Raw genomic sequence first — 23,141 nt, forward strand, 5'->3', positions numbered from 1 at the left:
TTAATTGACAAATCAGTCTAAACCAAAACAATTTTCAAAAATCTGTATCCTGGAAAGGTAGCCTGGAAAGGTCATGGAAAAGTCATAGAAATTCAGGGGTCAAAAAGGGTGGGAACCCTGTAGAATTTTGTCTCATTTGTAAATCTAAGACTTCTAAATATGTAACCTTGGCTAACCTTACCAATGCAGTTCACATTAAGTGCATTTCCACCATCGGGCCGAATGGTTCTGAGCACGGTGAAGAACGGTTCCAGTAGCATTTCCACTTGAGCGTGGTTCAGCATGGCATGATAACAGACGGTTCTTGGTCTGGATTTCTTGGCACGGTTAGCTTAATCGTGTTTAACTGTGCTGGTTGAATGGCTCAAGTACGTTTGGCAACTTACGATTGTCAATTTGTCAATGCCAAGGTAACTCAATTGATTCTAGGTTGCTGGCAAAGTTAGCTATGGTGATTTTTGTATATTTGGTGTATCCTCATGATTTTATGATAATGGTTTAAAAAGAATAGCATATTATTTTTCCACATGCCTTTTTCATCAGGGAGGGGGTTTATGCTAGCTAGCTCATTAAAACTCATATTTCATAATATTTTTCATATAATATTTTGTGAATAAATGTCCTTTTTATCAAGTCTGGGAACTTTTACCTTTTTGTGTGTTTGTGTCCGGTGGCATGCACAACCCCTCAGTAATGATGGTAAACCTCTTGCCTTTTTCTCTTTGCTTTCCTTTTTGTGACATGGGCAATGTCTTTCCTTTGCCTTAGCAGAGTAAAAACCAGGGGGAAAAGCAGTCCTCAAAACTGGGAATATGCGATCATCCTCCATAGTGCACCCACTCCAATGTTTACCTCTCATGCCATCATTAACTGACATTTTTGTTACTTACATTCAAGCACCACAGTTGAAAAAGAACCATAAATATGCCAACTAGCCTCGATCAGCACGGAATGGCGCAGTTTCGCAATAAGAACCGTTTGGCTAGATGGTGGAAAAGCAGCTATTGTTGTTCATCCGGGTGGACAAATTGCTAAATATTAAACAGGCATGGATGTTTAAATGTGGGCGGTCATATTTTAATGAGCTCATTGTTGTGACATCAGTACACCCTTTTTTGCAGCTTAGTTTCAATAAATGGTCTGGGTGGACTGGGGAGGGAGCTCTGAGTTGTGAACATTAGAATATTTCTGCATAGCATATATGTTAACTCTTTAACATCAAAAGAGCAAGGAAAACGTCTTGGTTACTGATGTAAACTCTGTTCCCTGGTGGAGGGAACGAGACGTTGTGTCGATGTAGTGACACTAGAGGTTCGATCTTGAGAGCCCCAATCACCTTTGCTTAAAATAGAAAAGGCCAATGAAAATTGGCGAGTGGAATTTGCGTGCCACTCTCTGCCCCGGACATATGGGTATAAAAGGAGATGGCGTGCATCACTCATTCAGATTTATGCTGAGGATCCGATAGAGAGCCCGGCCATGTCAGCGGCCGGTTAAGCGCCGCGGCAGGAGGGACACAATGTCTCGTTCCCTCCATCAGGGAACAGAGGTTACATCAGTAAACAAGACGTTCCCTGTCTGCCACTCACTCGACGTTGTGTCAATGTAGTGACACTAGGGGTTCCTATAGGAAACGCCGCAGGCGCTGAACCGTGTAACGAGGCATGGAAGAGTGGACATGGGTAAGCTGCTGCGTGCCTAGCAGCGAGTGCTCAACCATGTCGTGACCTTCCTGCAAGTTAGGTAAGGCGTCTCCCTAGTCCTGTTAAGGGGGGAGAGGGCACTTACCCAAGTAGGCTACCGGCGGTGCCTTTCTTAATTTGCTGTTAAGCAATCTCCCGCCAAGCCAGGTCTGACCATGGGCTGAAAGTCTGACGGCACTGTGGCGTGATGGTTACACACTGGGTGCCGTGGCACCATGCCCACCTCGGGACTCGAATCTGTAGTCAGTGTTGAAGCGGTCTCATATGCATCAACCCGAGGGGGAGAACCGCCGCTGAGGATGCCATATGCCCCAGGAGCCTCTGAAATTGTTTCACTGGTGCCGCTACCTTCTGCCTGAAGGTCTTCAGGCAGGTCAGCACTGACTGGGCACGTTCGGTCATAAGACGTGCCCTGAGAGCGACCGAGTCCAACTCCATACCGAGAAAAGGGATGCTCTGCACATGGGACAGCTTGCTCTTCTCCCAGTTGACCAGAAGCCCAAGTCGGTCGAGGTGCTGAAGCACAAGATCCCTGTGTGCACACAATAGATCTCACGAGTGAGCTAGGATTAGCCAGTCGTTGAGATAATTGAGAATGCGTATGCCCTTCTCCCTTAGCGGGGTCAGGGCAGCCTCTGCGACCTTGGTAAAGATGCGAGGGCACAGGGACAGACCGAAGGGGAGGACCTTGTACTGGTATGCTCGTCCCTCGACATCGACACAACGTTGAGTGAGTGACAGACAGGTAACATTGTTTTTTGTTTTATTTTATTTATTGTATGTTTTAGTTTACCTGTCCTAATGGGTCTAGCACAAGATGAGCGATTACTCTCTTAAAAATCAGGTCAGATGCTTGTGTATGTGTGTGTGTGTGTGTGTGTGTGTGTGTGTGTTGAATGGATTTATCTTGGTTTAGCAGTGTAAATGGGCTAATTTAATAATTAACAAGGGATAAACACTTTAAAAAAATCTTTCTCATATTGTCTTCTGTACAAATCCACATAGGATGACCCATTCTTCTGTTTGCTGTTAATAATATAGTTTAAAGTCATTGTTATATAAGTCTTTATTATTAGCTGCTCATAATCGCGTTTATTAATGGTTTGTGGTCATTCCTCTGATCACATTCTATCTCATTCCATACGTTTTACTCCAGCAGCTTCTGCAGTTGTCAAGTACAAATACACCCACTGTAAATCCAGCGCTTGGTCACATGGATGTCTGCCCAGACCAATGCAGCACCATGGAACTGTAATACGTTCACACACTGCTAAATATACCTGTCAGTCATGCGCTATCAGAGTGTATTTTAAGATGGCTGTGAGTTTTGCCACCATACCTGTAATATGACAGAAATAACACATGTGAAGACTCTAGGAGCCTTTGGCTGTGAGTGACTTAGTCTAGTCAGTGATGGCCTTGTTTGGCCTGTGTGCAGATGCAATGTGGCAATGTGTCTTTAATTTGGTGAGAAAAACAAGATAAACTTGGGTTTACATTGTGAACGCATGGGCAAACATTAGACACACATACATAGACACATACCATACTTGCACAAAAAAGGTGTCAGTGTTTAAATACTTAAATATCAGGTTATTTCAATATACATCAGTGCACATAGTTTCCAGTTACATTTTATTTTTCCATGTCCTGACTGAAAATAAAAATGCTGCCTGATGTAACACAATCACTTGCAGTAAGAAGATTTCCAAAAAAGTCCCTAATGATGAATGAGTATTTTTTTTAATTATTATTATTGGTTTAATTGACCTTATATTTATTGGATGGGCCTTAATGTAGTGCATAAATTGCCTCCTAGTTAATATTACCCTTTTATTGAAATGTCAATATACTTTTTATGAGTTCAAATGGAATCACTAATAATCATGGCCTGATAATTAACATTTATATAACTGCAAATATAACTGGTCTGACATGTTAACACACCTGGATGCCGTTTGTAATGCCAAAATCGCAAGAGTAAGAACATTAAGTGCCTTTTTAATTTCACTCAGAATAAGACAATTATAGAGTAAAAAAAAATAAAACAAAACACACACACACACACACACACACACACAATCATATCAATTCTAATGTTTTGATCCATTAAATGAGTTTTCTTACAAGCATTTAAGTATTATTTAACATTATTTCAAAATGGCACAAGCTTATCCTACTTAAATGCATGTGACATCAAATACACAAGAATTAGGTCAGAAGTAATCTAAAAGTAACCCAAAAGCAATCAGATTAGATTACCATAAAAATGTAAGACAAGACATTACGTTACTGACTACAATTTTTGTCATGTAATTTCAGAAGTAATCTACCCAGCACTGGAAATGTTACATAACAGAAGTAACATTTGCGAATATTGCAAATGTTATTTCATTTTGACTTAAACAGTAATCTAGATGGACACATCTAGATTTCAGACACACAATCATTCTTCAGCTCTTGTGAGCATATTACTGTACCAGTGCACCCACAAATACACACTCAGATACACAGGTCTGGATTTTCTTACTGTCCTTCCAAATTTATCTGGGTGATACTTGTCTACACTTCTAAGGCATTCTTGGTAAATACAGAGAGTGCTGCTTGTATGACTGTACAGCAGAGCTCATCTTCCAGAGGGACTCACGTGTGTCCTTATTTGGGGCGGAACGAAAGACCCGCACCCACAGCAACAGGGGTGCCCTTGCTGTCTATTTACAGAGCTGGGTCAGGGGAGGGTGTCCGGATTATGTCCAAATCTCCTTGAGTGGGTCTGGTTAGATGCTTGTTTAAGAAAGCAAGCTGTGCCACGGGCCCTTTGCAGCGCAATTATCAGGGCTGTTTCTCATGACTCATATCTAAGCTGAGCTGTTTATCTGAACGGCTGGAAGAATCTGTGCTAAACTTACTCACCACTACTGCATGACCCAGGAGGCTTGCCAGAGATGTCTACTTGCCACTAACATGCTACAGAAGTTTTGACATATACAGTAGAACATGTTTTCACCCCGTTCCCCTGCATGTCCTGGAAAATAGAAACCATGGGGGCCATAAATTACCAAATTCAGAACATAACCTAAACTATATTTTGTTTGTTTATGTTTTAATAGAGCCATTGGCTTCCGTTTAGTTGTGTTTGAAGTTCACTTTTTCACTCACCAGCAAATATGGCAGCAACATTTTTAAGTTACCACCCATTAAAAACATTTATTAGCCAAAACAAAAATATCAGAAATGAACAGGATTATTAGTCACAGCATAGATTTAAATATTTTTCTTATTACATTTACAATTTATCATTGAGAACAGACTATTATCCAGCGTTACAAGGGTTACTTTTAAAATGTATTCCGCTAGATATTACAGAATACATGCTGTAAAATATAATTTGTAACATATTATGTTAGATTACTTTAAGTAACGCAGTCTTAATACTTTTGATAACTACTTCACTTTTGTTTCCATGAAATTAAAAAAGAATGGGAACAGAAGCTTTCTAGCTTCACAAACCATCATAAATTGAGTCCATAGGACTCGTGAGTTATATATATATAAGTCTTCTGAAACCATTCCATAGCTTTGTGTGAGGAATTGGCTGAAATGTAAGTCACTATTCTTCACTGATAATCTTATCAAAATCTTACAATGTTAACTGCTGCGACTAAATCAACGAGTCAAATTCGAGAACTGAATCATTCTGACTTGTGAACAATTTATGTGAACTGTGAGCCAATTCATTGAAAAGATCCAACTTAAAAGAACGATTCATTCAAAAATCTGACATCGTTTCTTATGTCATGAACTCTTGTGAAGTGATGTCTTGTGAAGTGATGTTACAAGAGCCAATAATATTTGCAGTACTGCAAGTTTTAAGAGTAAGCTAGAATGGAACAGAAGCTAGAGTAGAAGTAGACTTATATAATTAAAAATTTTTTTCATATAGTTAAAAAATAGTTTTCCATGCCCTTCCTTTTTTATCCTCCTCTCATAACTTTGAATTTTTCTCCTATCTTCCCTTCAGTTGTTCTCAAAAAATGCATATAGAAATGTTCAAATTTTTTTGGTTGGTTGCTTAAGGATAGTATCTCGACATAACTATATTTGAAGGGTCTATCACTTAACATTATCACACAAATGTTGCACGAATTGGTTGATATTTACAAGGCTCACAAGTTGAGTGTTTGCACTAAATCTGCGCAGATTAGTCCAAAATGAACTTCCCCAGAATTTGTTTTGAAAGGTTTCAATCACCAATGTCTGTCTTATAGAGATGGCCTATGAACCTATGAATCAGAACCTACCGTGTTGGCTAGTGAGTTTATCAGTATTGATTTGTACCTGCATTTGGTGGATTGAAGGGTTTAAATTTCAAACCCTGTTTGTGTTGTCCGTAATTTGCATGTTGTCTTTAATGCTTGTGTTTATTTGCGTGCAGATCTCACAGATGGTGTCAGAGGGCAACAGAGAGGGTTTAAACGAGGCTGCGCTCAACTGCTACAATGCCGACCGCCCGTCTGCATACAGCAGCCCTGTTGCTCCTCCTCCTGCCCCAGTCCCCACAGCGCCCTCCAGTGGCACCTCTGCCGCGGCATCCTTCTTTGCCAGGTAAGGTTTTGTGTATGATGTCAGATGACCTCACTGTTGCATGGTTATTTCAGCAGGGCGCTTTCAGTTATTTCGTTAAAATATATGGTGATTTTGCATGTGCAGTCCGATTGTGGACTAAGGTGTAAAACAAAACCGTTTAGCAATCTAGTAAAATAATTAGTCACAAATAAGGAAATGGATGGTTCAATGGTTTTCCTTTCTCAGCATAAGGTAATTTACCCAATAATTTAAAGTTATATACCGGATTCAATACAAGTTAAGCTCAATCGACAGCATTTGTGGCATAATGTTAATTACTTCAAAAATTAATTTGGACTTCTTCCTTATTTTCTCTAAAAAAAGCAAAAATCAAGGGACTTACAATGGAAGTGAATGGGGCCCATTTTTGGAGGGTTTAAATGCAGAAATGTAAAGCTTATAATTTTATAAAAGCACTTACAACAATTCTTCTGTTAAAACTAATGTATTATTTGGCAATGGCAATGAAGTTGTAAAATTGGGTCTAACTTTACACAGAAAAGGTTAGTAAGTGACTTTATCACACTAAATCATGTTAATCATGTTGGGGCTATTTTTTGAAAAATTTAGAATTTAACGTTCAAAAATTGGCCCCCATTCACTTCAGTTGTAAGTGCCTCACTGTAACCCAGATTTTTAGCTTTTTTTTAAAGAAAAGAAGGTGCAAGTCAAAATTGATTTTTGTGGTAATCAATATTATGCCACAAATGCTAACGATTGAGCTTAGCTTGTATAGAACCCACAATATTCCTTTAAGCGTAAACCAGTTAAAACAGGTAGATTTTTGCTCATTACCCTGATTTTGTGTTGCATGTAAACGCCTTTTCTGGCATTCTTACCAGCTTATTCAATGTGTGCAAGTGTTTCGGGCATGCTTGTTTGAAGAAATAGTAAAGGTAGGATGGTAGTATGGTAGTATGCCATTCCAAACTGAGCTATTGACTTCACAGGCAGTTTACCTTGAGCAAACTGCCCTTTTGTAGAATATCGCCCACTAGTCTGAATATCTGCATCTAATCAGCTCTCTTCTTTCCTTATGGTGGCTATCTTTGAAAAAGTCTCCCATCTGCAGCCAGCATACAAACTCTGTCACTGATGGTCATGTAAAGTGGTGTAGAGAGACTTGGGGTCAAGCAGCGAGACTGTCCTCTTTGTTCACTCCTTCACTCACACTCCTCATCACAGCTGTCTGCTGTCAACAAGACATTTCCCACACATGCAAACTCCTATAGTACAAATGCAGAGGTTCTGGCAGGTGCTGTCACTTTAATGGTGTCATATGAGATGCTGTGATCACCGGTTGGACTGTACATCATACTGTTTTTCCCAGGACTGTCTTCTAATAAAGAATCATGTACAGTATGTTACATGACCCCGTGGATCTAGCATTGACATCCAGGTGCCGCTGTTATGATTGTATGTATGGTCTTTTGAAAAGGACATTATGTCATTCTATGGGAAAGACGTCCTCCCTGCCATCAAAAGATTTGTGTTCTGGTCTGTGTCGCCTGGGTGGGCGTGGGAGGGGGCTAGGCCATAGATCATAGGGTGTTATCGGAGCTAGAGTCAAGGAGGAGAGGAGTGAAGAGGCAGAGGAAGATAGCAGGAGAGGAATGGCTCATGTGAAAACTCCAAACCTCTCGTGTTCGTGAGAGACTCTCGTAAATCAGGTCTTCCTCTGCAGCTGGATTTCATGAGTTTATTTGTATCACAGGCTGCAAGCTGTTGTTGGCATCATAGTTTTATCTGCCCTTCCCCCTGCTTAATACCTGTATGTGCCTCCAGAGACAGTATAAGGAGGAGCCTGGCGACTTATAAAATGAATTGAGAATGCTCAACATGGCAACCATAGGAAAGAAAGCTGCCTTATCAGTAAAGACATTGCCTGGTCTTTGCATCTTTAATCGTGAATGTGCATGCACACTAGTTCACTGCAAAAATGGAAAACATGTCATTGAGTGCATTTACATGAACACCACTTTGCTTATTCGAAAAATATAAAGATCCGACAAAGCAAGAAAATTTGAAATCATCAGGTTTTTTGCTGCTTTTGACATCAGAACATGAACATGCATGCACACAATGCTTGCACGCATTGGATAAGCCAGTAAGATGCAAGCAAATTTGGGTAATGGGTAAAAAAAAATCTACATTTGTTGATATACCTTGATAAAGGAAAGCTGTTTAAAGGCACGGTCACACGCTGAAATTCTGTCTAGCTATATACGAATTATTGCCCACAGAGAGGTCACTGCCAAAACAAGCAGCTTCCTATTGGTCATCGCTGTAAATTTGCATTTTAAAGTTCACCAAACTTGAACCCTACACGATCTGCTGTTGATCAAACAAACAGATAGTCCCGCCCCAAACTCACGCCACTGGTTGAGTCATTGTTGTTGTGTCGGGCTGGACGAGCCGCTCAATACAAACAGAGCAGTTTTAGTAGTGCCACAGAGACTCAGAGAGTGTTTACATCTTTCGTGGAAATCAGCCTACGAATTACGTACTTATAGTTGTCTCTGCATACACCCTATTCACAGCATCTTTGATTTTTGATGGAAATGGCAACGAGACTGTTTGGGATAGACTTAAAGTCTCTTCAAAGGGCTATACTGTAATTTAAAGTGTTTTTGGATCTTTCTGCTGTCAAAACACTGAAAAAATATCTCTCCAAGAACAATCAGATGAGATTTAGGAGCTTTATATGGTTTGTGCTGTATGTGACATTGAAGAGATAGTACTCTATCTCTCACAACCTCATTTTCATTCGTGTCAAAAATGGTGAAAAGTGAATAATTCCTACTGTCTCCTGAGAGATAGTTTAAATCACTTTTGTTATCTCGATAAAGTCAGTTGATTGGCAAGAATATTGGGAAGAATAATTGTAATTCTGCTAAATAGCTGAGTGTTGTCTCACATATCATACGACATTGCATTTATAGTTAGTATTCATAAGAACTTATTATACTGGAAAAAAACACCAGTCTCTCCAATGTTCATTCTTCCAATGTTCTGTTTTACTTCTGTTTCAGTCACAGTTATCGAACAGTGTCAAGAGGCCCAAAACATTTACTGTAGAAGGAAGTCATTTGGCCTCACTGCTATTTCTGGCCCTTAATTCTACATTTGGGATAAACAATTATGATGAATGACATTTAGCCTCATCTGTAAAATGAATTGTTATTGCTTCGGTATGCTCTTAATCCATATGAGGGGATCTTACTGTAGTTCTATCGCTCAAACACTGTAAATATTTCTATAGCGTTTAGATCACATAGAGGTTAAGAGGCTTCCAGTGTGATTTACTAACCTCGTATTAACCAGACCATGTGAATGCACTAAATCTGGTGGGTCCCAACTCAAAAATGGTCAGCAAGGAAAAACAATGTTGAATGCAAATAATAAAATGTTACTAAACATATAATCATTAGGGCTGTCAATTTAACGTTAATTTAGTGCGATTTATTATATATAAAAAAAGTATGTGTTAAAAAGTTTACGTAATTATGCATACACTGCATCCGGAAAGTATTCACAGCGCTTCACTTTTTCCACATTTTGTTATGTTACAACCTTATTCCAAAATTGATTAAATTCATTATTTTCCTCAAAATTCTACAAACAATACCCCATAATGACAATGTGAAAGAAGTTTGTTTGAAATCTTTGCAAATTTATAAAAAAAAAATAAATTAAAAAAAATAAAAATCACATGTACATAAGTATTCACAGCCTTTGCCATGACACTCAAAATTGAGCTCAGGTGCATCCTGAGCAATTCGCTCACTGAGAAAGCGCAACAAGTGGGCGAAAAATGCATCCTAAAAATGCTGAAAAATATTATAAAATCGGGACTGTCCTGATTTCACGAGTCGTGTCCCGCATCCTGATGGAGTGACAGTCAGGATGCCTTTTTCCCGATATTCAGTCTTTAGCCTAATATTTTATGAAAAGTATCATTGATGTGCTTCGTGCTTTTTCTGTATTGAAAAACTTGCGACTAATATTGAGAGAATTGTTCATTCCCGCAGTCTCAGTATCAGCTGGGGTTTTTTTCTGCTGTGCTAAATTTTTCCCCTTGATTATCACCCCCTCCCACCTCTGCTGCTGTCTGTCAGCCTATAAGAAAAGTTTACTCATGTGCTTGAAGCCAAAAACCTGGCAGGGAAAGATGATAATAGCACAGGTCTAGGTAATCAAATAGCAAAAAAAAACAATTTGCGTCCCCTTCCTAATATACATTTATGTGATGTATAATATGTGATGTCATAAACCACTATATGGACTAGATTCGTTTTATATGGGGCAATATAATGATTACCAGAGCTTCGCATTGATTTTAATCACGTCCAAAACGAGCATATCAGTATTTTTTCCGGGAACGCACGCGACAATAAAGATTACAGTGTTTTTATCTTCTATAAAATGCCCTAAAAAATAACCCAGGTAAAGTTGGCCCACTGCGAATTGACATGCTTGTTAAAAGCTAGTGAATCTGTGCTGTCTGTGAGCACTTTAACTATTGTTGTTTCTCTGTGTCTGAACAGTAGGCTTGTTCAATGATATGAGAATTAGGGGGCCTGGGTAGCTCAGCGAGCATCGACGCTGACTACCACCCCTGGAGTTGTGAATTCGAATCCAGGGTGTGCTGAGTGACTCCAGCCAGGTCTCCTAAGCAACCAAATTGGCCCGGTTGCTAGGGAGGGTAGAGTCACATGGGGTAACCTCCTCGTGGTTGTGATTAGTGGTTCTCGCTCTCAATGGGGCACGTGGTAATTTGTGCGTGGATCGTGGAGAGTAGCATGAGTCTCCACATGCTGTGAGTCTCCGTGGTGTCATGCACAGCGAGCCACGTGATAAGATGTTCAGATTGACTGTCTCAGAAGTGGAGGCAACTGAGACTAGTCCTCCGCCACCTGGATTGAGGTGAGCAACCACGCCACCACGTGGACCTACTGAGTAGTGGGAATTAGGCATTCCAAATTGGGAGAAAAGGGGATAATAATAATAATAATAAAATTATATGAGAATTAAAAAACAATATATTGAGTTATAACAATATATATATTTATAATAGGCCCTACATATCATATTATAAATATTTGAATTATTATGCATCATTTATATGAATTATCTTTATTTTGGGCCTTTCTCAGCAAATAATGATGTATTCAATTAATTGTGATTAAATAATTGGCCTGTCATGTAATTAATTTTAAAAAAATGTCATCGATTGATAGCCCTGATAATCATTTATAGTTATTATAACTAAATAGCCTAAATTATGCTTACACAGCAAAGAAACTGTGCTTGTCAAGTGATTTCATAGGGTCTTTTGGGACATTTTTGTTCACATTTTTATTTTGATAAACATTTTTAGTACTGTGTTGGGTCTCCACTTGAGGTTCACAGTCAAATTTGGGTCCTGAAGCACAATTATACACTGCAACTGCAGCTCAGAGCTACTAGGGTTGTGCCGATAGACGATGATATCAGGGATCGACGATAGTCAGAAATATCTCCAAAAGCTGATGCCTTTGACGATATGAAGACGAAATTTGGCTCATTTTCCCATTAATGTATTACATTTATTATTATTATTATTATTATTATTAGGCTATTATTCATATAAAATTAATATTACAATTAATTTGCCCTGCCATAGTTTCACATCACTGCATATAACCAACACTTGCGACACCGACATGCGCGTGTGAGGATTATAAAAATGAGGACTACTCCTCATTGAAAATGTTTTAAAAACAGACTACAAAACTACATCCCACATCAAAATTGAATTACAAGGTGATAGACCTATATTCACAAATTATGTCAAGAGTGCTTGTTATAAAAGAGACACATTATTCTTATACAGTCGTTGTTTGAGCCATAGTAATATTGTCATTATTTAATTAGCGTACTATTAAGGATGGGCTATTTCTAGTCAAAATCAAATAAAAATAAAATCACTTTTATTGTCACACAGCCATATACACAAGTGCAATGGTGTGTGAAATTCTTGGGTGCAGTTCCGATCAACATAGCAGTCGTGACAGTGATGAGACATATACCAATTTACAATAACATCAAATTAACACAGCACAATTTAAAGTCTAATATACACATAATTACACACAACACAATATACAAATAATAACATACACTGTACAGTATACAATACACACAATACAGATACACATTATTCAATAAAAATAGAAATAAAAGTATATATAGTAGTATATATATATAATGTAGAGTATTGTACTGTATGACATTCAGGCTGTCGGTTGATAGTAAGTCGTTAAGAGAGAATATAATATAATTATAATATAATTTATGACAGTCCGGTGTGAGATATAAGAGTAAGAGTAATAAAGTGCAGTGCTGATGTATTTTGATCGTGGGAGATCAAGAGTTCAAAAGTCTGATTTCTTGGGGGAAGAAGCTATCATGGAGTCGGCTGGTGCGGGTCCTGATGCTGCGATACCGCCTGCCTGATGGTAGCAGTGAGAACAGCCCATGGCTCGGGTGGCTGGAGTCTCTGATGATCCTCCGAGCTTTTTTCACACACCGCCTGGTATATATGTCCTGGAGGGAGGGAAGCTCACCTCCGATGATGTGTCTGGCAGTTCGCACCACCCTTTGTAGTGCTTTGCAGTTGTGGGCTGTGCTATTGCACAGTCTATGTAAACTAGTCTATGACTGACATTGATTCTTCTCATTTTTCCACCCACTAACATTAATGTATGGGCCTCAAGAGAAATATTAAGCCAATAAATTAAGATAGTTGATATACCGTTATCAGCATATGTTGAGGTAGATTCAGCTGTTCCTGCGCCTAGTAGAGCCCTCGTCATCTCTGCCAGCTGTGAGAGAATGCGCCGTTAATGTAGCGACAGATGCCAAAAGCTCAATCAGTTTTTGCTTTCTCCTTCTGTAGTGAATAATTAACTGCCACATTCAAGTTATGGCCAAAGCAGTTTAGCCATGGCCGTTTGAGCCCTCGTATGGCCGCAACAATATTGGCCCCGTTGTCAATAGTGAGGCATGAAATTTTACTCTCTTCTATATCCCGATCGTGCGTGACCTCTGTCAGCCCCTCAGCCAGTATCTCTGCAGTGTGGTTTTCCGCGATGAATGTTGTTTCGAGACATTTTGCCTCCAGTTTCCAATCCTCCGAAATATAATATGTGATATCCACGGGCTCGACTTTTGCATCTGGTTTAAAACTGAAATATTGCCAAATAGGCAACTTGACATTTTTCTTTATCACCAGCTCCATCTTTGCTCGCAAAATGATGGACAACGATTCTCATTTTCCGCGCGTCATTTCCCGTGATAATAAAAGTAAATAATTCAATAATGAGTAAATAAACAAGTAAATAAATAAGTAGATAAATAAGTAAATAAATGAGCAAATAAATGAGCAAATAAGTAAACTATTGCCCGCCCCCCGTGTGATAATATCGTGTATTGGCGATCTCACTGGCTGATAGGACGATCTGACTATGGAGAAAATCGCCCAACACTAAGAGCTACATAACATATTTAATGAAATTCCTATCAAACTCCCACGCTGCTTGTGTTTCTATTGATTCTGCATTTTCCCATATGTGTCTGCTGCATGTTTGCCTCTTTCAAAGCATGGAGAAGAGCAAGAGAGAATGTGCCATGTGATTTATAATCTTCATGCCCTCATGTAACAGAAAATGTCAGCCATCCTTCGGCAGTAAAAACCGAGAGAACGGCTGTAAATTTGAGAGAACGGTGAGGGTTTACATGAAGGGCAGCCCATTTTTGGTGTATATATGTGTCTTGGCCTGTTGTTTGAAAGGTAAAGACTATCCTGCCAAAGTGTGTATGTACACCTGGCATACATTTTTCTCTTTGTTTGAAACAGGACCGTGTCACACCCCCTGTGCTCTTTCCCCTGTCCTCGCTCCGCGCTCGCACCTGACAATTTACAGACATCGTAGCATGCTGTGAGAGAGTGCTGTGGTTAATGGGACAGGTGTCATGACCTGACCATTCGGAAGAGTTCAGTTAAAGATGTGGCAGTGCTGTCAAACTGAACTGTACATCTGTAATTTACATGCCTTATTTTCAGACAGCGTGACACACATTCTCTTCCTCTTTTGCAATGTGTACCATATTCCTACAAAACAACAACACACACACAAAACCTATTCTAATATATATATATGGGGGGGGGTGGGGGGTTATTCTGACAGCTTTTTGAGAAAAGAGAAAAACAGTGGTTGATGGGGCCATATATACAGTATATACAGTGTATATATATATATATATATATATATATATATATATATATATATATATATATATATATATATATATATATATATATATATATATATATATATATATATAAAAGATAGAAAGAAAATACAAAAACTGAAATAAGGTAAAACAAAATATGGTAGAAGCTAATGTCTAAAGAAAACAGGGCATTAGCCTACCCATATGCTTCAGCATACATCACCTTAATACATGCTTATATCATTCACAGCATTTTATGCATTTAAATACTTGCTCAAACCCCTCAAAGCATCTTATGCATTTAACACATGCTTAAAAACTCACAGTATGTTATGCATTTCTAACCAGGCTTTAAGGACATGTACAACAGTTTAAAACAATAAAATTTGAAAACTTAATTGGAAAACACTCTGGGCTGTAAATCATTAAATAAGATATGATTAATTCTTAATTTACATACCCAGTTCTTGCATGTACAGCAACGTGTTCAAACTCCACACATGCAATCCATATGCATCCTTCAAAAAATAATCCATAACAAACACTCAATTTTAACATATGACTCTTGTGAACACATTTTAATGCAATTTAACAACATTGTGTAGAATTTCATGTTTACCCAAAGAATTATCAACCGATGAACAAAACCAGAAGCTCTCCTCTACAACGTCTGCTCTCATGTCTTCAACAGGAGAGAGTGCCGGAAAGCAGGTGTCGCAAAACTCCATTGTAGTAAAACTCAAGCCACGTCCAGTAGATGACTAGAGTTACATTACATTAAATTTCTCCACTTGGCTGTATATATATATATATATATATATATATATATATATATATATATATATATATATATAGTGTATATCTGAAATCTTTTTTGAGTTATATGAGTTTTTCTGTCATTTTGTCATTTTAGAGAGCAATATACTCATTGAAACAATGAACTGTTAGAAATTTATCAGTTTTTATATACTTTTGAGTATGATATTGTGGATGGGGTATGGAACTGATTCTTGGCTAAGCCCGCCCCCTTTGTTACTGTTGCTAATGCTGCTAGCTGCTGCTGCTAGCACTTCTTCTGTCACATCGGCTTGATGAATTTCTTTGCATTTAGTGAATTTATTGAGTGAATTTATGTGTTTTATACAGAGCGACTTTGGGGCCATTCACACCAAATGTGTTTTTGCTTTAATCTGCGGCATTTTTCAATTGTTTTCCTATGTAAACGTGCTAAATGGATAACTTTGTTGTGCCGTGCCTTGTACTTTTTTCAGTGTCTTGTACAGGAGTGCTTAGTTTTTAGGAGTTTTGTCAAGTTAAAAAGAAATTAAAGACTTCTATGACCACGATGACTTCCTGGTGTTATGGAATTGTGGGAGTTGTTAGCATACTTGCACAAAATTTACATTTAATTAGCTCAGCAAATTGGAAGATGATCTTGAGACTCTTATCTTCAATTCAGGCTTCATCTGATCTCTAGAGGTCTATTTCATGCCTCTGAGTGATAATGCTGATAGTAATTACCGTGATTATCATCGAAATTATTGTGGCCCTTATCAATGGTTGACTCTGGCACTGTTATATCATTAACCTCTGTGGCTAAGCATGTCATTTGGCCATAGCTTGGTAGATTCTAACTCACTGTAAAGGTCCTGACTTGTCTGCTGGCCTGGGGAGTCAAATCTTATTAACAAACCATGGGACGATGCTCTAATTATCCTCCATGGCAGAATCAATGCAACATGAATATTGTGTTGGACATCAATGTCTATAGGGGTTGCAGCCCTGGTGCACGGATCACAGATCATGATGTGCCTCTGGCGCTTCCATGTATTCATAATTTATGCCGGTGTCATTACTAGTTGTGATGTCCACTTGTCACTGCTTTGTGACACCCTTCAATGGATCACCCACATCCTCTCACAGCTAAATGCATGGGATCATGAGTTAAAGCAGATTTTAAGTAGAGAGAGCAAGACAGAGAGTGAGACATATGGAAGGGGTAAAATCTATCGCTTGCAACTCAAGACTTCTTGTCTTCTTCAAGGAATATAATCCCAGTTTTGAAAAGAAATAATTTGTCACAAACTCGTATTGTATTCACTTGTCTGTTGTACAAATGCCAGTCGCAAGCTTCAAATAACAATGACTTTGAGATCAAACACAAACATGGTAGTTTGGTTTAGTTCTGTGTGATTTCAGCCAATAACAAAATTTTAGAATTTTCTAAAACTCACTGCCACGATGCTAGAGTATTGTGAATGGTTGCCATGGTGGTCTTTGTGGTTTTCATTGTGCTGCTATGTGGTTGGTAGGGTGTTCTGGGTGGTTGCTAGGTGTTTATTTAATGTTTTAAGTCATACGAGTCTACAAGTGTCAGAGATTGCAGAGATGGCTCAGGACCCAAACGCAGAGTTAACACAAAGGGGAATTTATTAATACAAAAAGGGAAAAACAAACATAAACTACTCCATTGGGGAATCATTTAATCCAGGCTTGAGCAGAACGTAACTATACACAGGACCGATTGGACCGAACAGGGATGGGAGAAATAACAGGACAGACATAAACGGGACCAACAAACAAAACGAACTGGTACTGAACAGCACACACCAGGAGACTAAAATAGGGAAAGAAGTCAAACGGGGTAACAGGCAGGCAGGTGTAACAAATGAACTAATAATGGGCAAACAAGGAGGCGGGGTATGACACAAGAGACAGAGACACGAGACAAAACAGAACCAAAACAAAGCCACATGCTCTCACAAGACAACAAACACCCGAATGGCATGAGCACACATCGCCAAGACAATAAGGCAATATACGGTCATGCCAACTGACAAACAAGATGAGAGAATGTGTAGCAATGCCAAACAAAGCGATTACATGCATTCCCACACTAAACAAAGCCTGAGCGTTCATCACGAGGCAAACGGCACGCGATGCATGCAACAGGCGACAAAACGAGACAGGACACCTGTGCGAGAGATCGGCCACACACAAACCTGACACCTCAGACCGAAGTGACCGAACCTCAGCACAACGTGAAGACAACTCGTGACCCGGGCGCGCAGTGCAAAGCGAGTGCAACGCGCCCACAGTCATGAGATACAGACACCAATTATTGATGTGAGTGCATCCCGCCAAGTGACATAAGCGCAATGCACTCACGCCAATACAAGACAAGAGATGGAACATGAGTTTCCGGATCCTGACACCAAAACCGAACCAGACAGGGAAGTCAGGATCCAGACAACATTCTCCGGACATGAGACACGAGACCAACCGAAGAGCGCACGGCAGGGAAATAAAAACCAAAACTGTGCCCTCACACAAAGACAGACAACGAAACACAAGACAGACATGGGACCATGATGTCACGGTTCTGTCACACAAAAACCCAGACTGACAGAGTGACAGGACCGTGACAACAAGTCTCTATGATATTCTGGTCTCTAGATACTGTATGGCTTAGGACCATCCTTCAATTTAAGTGCATCCAATTTTTCGCCTGTTTTCTCATCTGCTTCGCAGTCCGATCACCAGTCCTCAATATGTCACAAGATTTGTGGTATCATTCATGACCATATAACAAATGGTGCAGGACTTGCACAGCAAAATATAATACTTAGGGCTCTATGTATGAGTGATAGCAATAGTGATGCTTGCCTTAGCAAACACAACTGATAATATCAAATAACAGAATACATCAGTAATGTTGCACAGGGTGAAAATAACGAGGACAGGCTAATTTAGAATAAAGCGTCAGTGTAAAACATTCACACACACACATACAGTATATATATAAAATATACTGAATATACATGCCAACCACTGCTCTGCAGACCAAATGTCTGCAAAGACAGTCATCCCATAAATCTGGCTCAAGTCTTACTAATGAAACCTCTCACTTGCCTGACGCCCTACAGTCCTGGTTGTTGGGAAGCTCAATCGATCGTTTGAGCATGAGGGGGGAGAGAAGGCTCCAGAGGAAGGGGGTTGGTTCTGCGATAGAGGATTCAGTGCTGATGTGAAGTTTTTTAAGGCGACCCTGCTCATTTTAATGGCCATGGTAAAATAAAATGGTGAAGAGGTGGGACGTTGGGAGGTGTAGGTTAAGGGGGTGGCACTTTAGCTCCCCAAAGGTAGAGGTGCAGGAGAGTTAATGACACAGACATTTGCAGCGGTTATGCATAGCTGCTCGCATTATCTCATCGCTACGGTAAATACCCAACACTCCAACTTCACCCGTTCACATTTGTATACACATACAGTACATGCACACACACCATCTGAAAAACAGTGGAAAGATCCAACTACAGAACAAGAAAATTGAAAATCTGGTTCTGATCAAGACTGGTTGGCTTCAGGAGATAATAGAAAGGAAACAAAGGATTAAAAATGAACAGTGAAAGAAAGTGTGCTGAATATAAATCTAAGGCTGTTCTGAGGGGAAATTTAAACAGGCAACACTTATTACTCTCTGTCATTGCTGTCTAACTGGATTTCTGTCACAGTTATATTAAAATATTTGCAAGTGTAGATAGATAGATGGATAGATAGATAGATAGATAGATAGATAGATAGATAGATAGAGAGAGAGAGAGAGAGAGAGAGATTGAAGAGCATGTACAGGAATTGCTGACATGTCAACCGGCCATCTGCACAAGAGAGACCTGTTTCTGTGCCAGCTCACCTGGGACAGCAACACCTGATCGGGTCAGGATAGATCTAGAAATAGATCTTATGTGTTCTTGAATGAAGGACATGGACCTCCCTTCGCAGGATAAAGGGCTTCTGAATCCTTTTAAGATCACCTTACAGTACAAGAACCTCCTTAAGGAGCCTCAATTGATTTAGGCTGCATGAAGAATCGAGATAATCCAAGCAAATCTAGTATGTATAGAGCAACCATTCTTGCAGAAGCCCTCTTTAAACAACAGCATGAATGATTGTTAATACAGTAATGGATAAAATATCAGACGGATAGCAATGGAGACTGTGATACAAAACAGAGACAGCCAAAGCTTTAGATAAGAAACCACAGCACTGAAAGGCTTTTTCCACTGTGAAAACATTATTTTGGAAGAACAGCTTCCATATGGCCCGCTGTGCCGTTTTAATTCAGCATGTGAATTAGCACTTCTTAAGTGGAACACAAAGGGAGATCTTAGACAGAATGTTAGGGACTGATAGCCTCAGTCACCTTTCACATTCTTTAAATGGATAAAAGATGCAATGAATGTGAATGGTGACTGAGGCTATCAGTCTCGGACATTTTGCCTTTTGTGTTCCTCAAAAGTAAAAAAAACATTTTAGGTTTGGAACAGGATGAGGGTTTGCAAATGATGACTTAATAAAATTTTCCGTGTGAATTATTTAAGGGCTTATATTGCTAATATTGATAGGAATATTTTGCACATCTTATACAGTAATGTGGGTCTTTATAGTTCTGTTCAGATATCCATAGCCATCCGGTTGCATTCCTACATTTGTCCTTTAACGGCTGATTCACACAGTGTGACCAGCACTCTGTCACTTTGTCAGCTGTTAATTAGTGTCACTATGGTAACAGCGCGTTCAGTGATGTTGTGTTTCCCAGTCTGCATTAGCAGTAATGGAACTGGCCTTCATGAGATTTAGCTCACCTCAGCATCACTTGGTTTATAGACCAAAGACTGTCCAGATTACCCAGTAGACTCTTCAGCTCAACAGAAAGTGTCTATAGGGGTGATGTCACCCGGTGGTTAAAGATTATGGCTGTCAACCAAAGGTTTGCAGGTTTAAACCATTTATTCCATGTAATGGGTGATTTAATTCCATAGGCTTTCACACTTCAACAACCTCAAGTTGATACAGAGGAATTGTCTCTGAATGTACAGTGCATTTATGGAAATATCACATTAAATTTGTTTCATAATAATTAAGGACATGTGGCCATAAATGAACCCTAGTCAAATGTGGAATGTGAACAGAATTAATATGGGATCATGATTGACCCTTCACTAAGCTCCACCCCAGCTGGTTATGGTCGCTCACTCTGACAAGCTCTGCAGAACTCCCCATTGGAATTAAAGGAAGATGGCAGTGAACGACGTGTTTTTTGGAAAAATATTCTCATAAACAGAATGGATAACATTTTTACGTGGGCTGGTATGAAAAGTGACATTGTAATGCATGTTTATCTTAAGTTTTTTGTAAAAGAAATTGTTAAATTACACTGTAATTTGATTTAAAACTGTAGAGACTATGAATCAGAATCAAGGCAAATGATTATAACAGTACCTTGAAAAGAGAAAAACTTCATTTAATAGCGATTACACATCTAATAACATTAGCGTAAGTAAACAGAGCTGTTTATAACATCTGATAACACACTCATGTTGATGCTGTGAACTGTATTTACTATCGCTTTTACTATGACTTTAATCAATACATAAATGAATTAACATCCAGTTATTAGCTTTCATTTACCATGGAGCAAATGTAGGTGTCGTTGCAGATGTTATATGTTCATTTGGGAATGAGGGCTGACACAGTTTAATCCATAACATGCTCTTCTCCAGATTTTTTTTTAAAGATTCTAAAAAAAAAAGAAAGAAAGAAAACCCCTGCGTGTATCCTCTCTAGGTAACTCGTTTCACTATTACAAATGACCCAGTAACAACGTGTTTTAAATTTGTTTGATTATTTTGATAAAATCCCGATTAAAAGTACTCAAACGCACATTACTTCCATAGGCTGTCATTGGAAAATAGCAAACGCGTGTCAGAGTAATGGCAGCAGGGCAACAGTTGCTGATTGGTAAGAAGCGCATTTAATTATTATTATTATTATTATTATTATATAATTAGTAAATAATATTATTAAAATAATGATATCAATTGCATTATTATTATTATTAATACTAATACTACTAATAATACTAATTTGATAATTGTTATTATCATTATTATTATTAAATAAAAATATGAAAAAAGAAAATCAAAATTCCAATACGAATCCTATTCACATTTCGTAAAGTTTATTCAGTGAGGGAAGATTCTGTTCTATTCTATTCTATTCTATTCTATTCCTGATATGCACAGGAGGTGAATATGTTCAATGAGATGACTGACCTTGCTATTTCTTTGGCTTTGCCATTGCTGACTCACTGAACAGAATTCCAACTCAAAGCACTCTATTTTTGCTTGAGCGGTCTCAGCGTCTGTGGTTTGTTTGATGATCCAGTGAAGAAGCAGTCACATCTCCTGAGCCTGACTGCCTGAGAGAACCTTATCTGCAGAAACAGCTTCTGAGCGCTGCAAAGCTCACACAGGTCAGAACTGCATGGGATTTAGACGGGTCCAATTCCTCTGGTTATACTCTATCATCATTCAGCCTCCAGATTCTCAAATACACGGACACACTGTCTCTCACACTTTGCGTCCTCTGATTATTTGTGTTTTAGTTGAGTGAAAAATAAGTAGAACTTGAAATCATATAGGATATGCAAGAATGAACAGCACATACAGTAATGACAAACAAACTCACACTTGCTTCAGAAGCAAAGATTTTCTTGTTTTGCAATGATTTAGACATATTTAACTGGTTTATTTTTTTAAGTGCTACTGCAGTGTGGGTACATAGGAAAGAGCTACAAGAAAATTATAAAAACTGTGCCTGGAAAACCTCACTTTCTCAAGGGACTGCTCTGATTAACCCTTGGTTTAATCTTGGTGGGCTGACTTTAGACCCCAAAATAAATGCTTCTCAGCCCAGTCAATTAACTCATATTGGCTCATTAGGTATTCCAAATATCTAACTAATGTTAATGGCTTCATTAGCAGCAGATATGTTGACTTCAAAAGACCGTAGCATAGTTTGGAAAGGGGTTGTGCAGCAAGCTAATAAATTAGTAATTGATTTTCAAATCTGGTCCGAATTCTGAACTTTTGTAAACACATGCACAAACTGACTGGAATAGTTTTGGTTAAGCTTTTATTTGAGTGATGCTTTTAAGGCCAAAGTTTGGTTTCTTGGTTTTGTTCCTTTAAGTAGAAAGTCCTATTCCAAATTATATTAGCTGCGGTTAAAATTCATCAGCGGTTACAGCTTTGAGCATGCAAAATTATTTTGGACACATTTATGGACAGGAAATGATGTCACATTCGAGGGCAAAGTAATAAATCACCAATAATTTTGTCCAAAACCACATGCCTTTTCTCCAAAAGATTAAGAGCTTTTCTGGTATTTAAAAATAACATTTTTAAGATAATGTTTTTGCTAAATGTTAACAGTTGTTAAAGGAATACTCTTGGTTCACTAAAAGTTTACATAAATTAACATAATTTGTGGTATAATGTTGATAACTACAAAAATTAATTTAGACTTATCCCTCATTTTCTTAAAACACACACACACACACACACACACACACACACACACACACACACACACACAGGGTTACAGTGTGGAACATACAATGGAAGTAAATGGGGCCAAACTGTAAACATTAAAATAGTAACTGTTTTAAAAGTATGGACACAAGACATAAAC

At 38.7% G+C, this 23,141-nt stretch overlaps 1 protein-coding gene across 2 annotated transcripts in view; it reads left to right on the forward strand.

Annotated features, from left to right (window-relative positions):
- kif26ba (kinesin family member 26Ba) overlaps positions 1-23,141 on the forward strand; it is a 148,768-nt gene that overhangs the window by 66,967 nt on the left and 58,660 nt on the right. For both annotated transcript variants that reach the window (XM_051647032.1, XM_051647033.1), the window contains exon 4: positions 6,139-6,308. In XM_051647032.1, coding sequence (XP_051502992.1) covers positions 6,139-6,308 — 170 coding nt within the window. The remainder of the gene's footprint in view (positions 1-6,138; positions 6,309-23,141) is intronic.

This window comes from Myxocyprinus asiaticus, chromosome 20 (genome assembly GCF_019703515.2).
Source record: "Myxocyprinus asiaticus isolate MX2 ecotype Aquarium Trade chromosome 20, UBuf_Myxa_2, whole genome shotgun sequence".
In the NCBI taxonomy this organism is placed as follows: Eukaryota; Metazoa; Chordata; class Actinopteri; order Cypriniformes; family Catostomidae; genus Myxocyprinus; species Myxocyprinus asiaticus.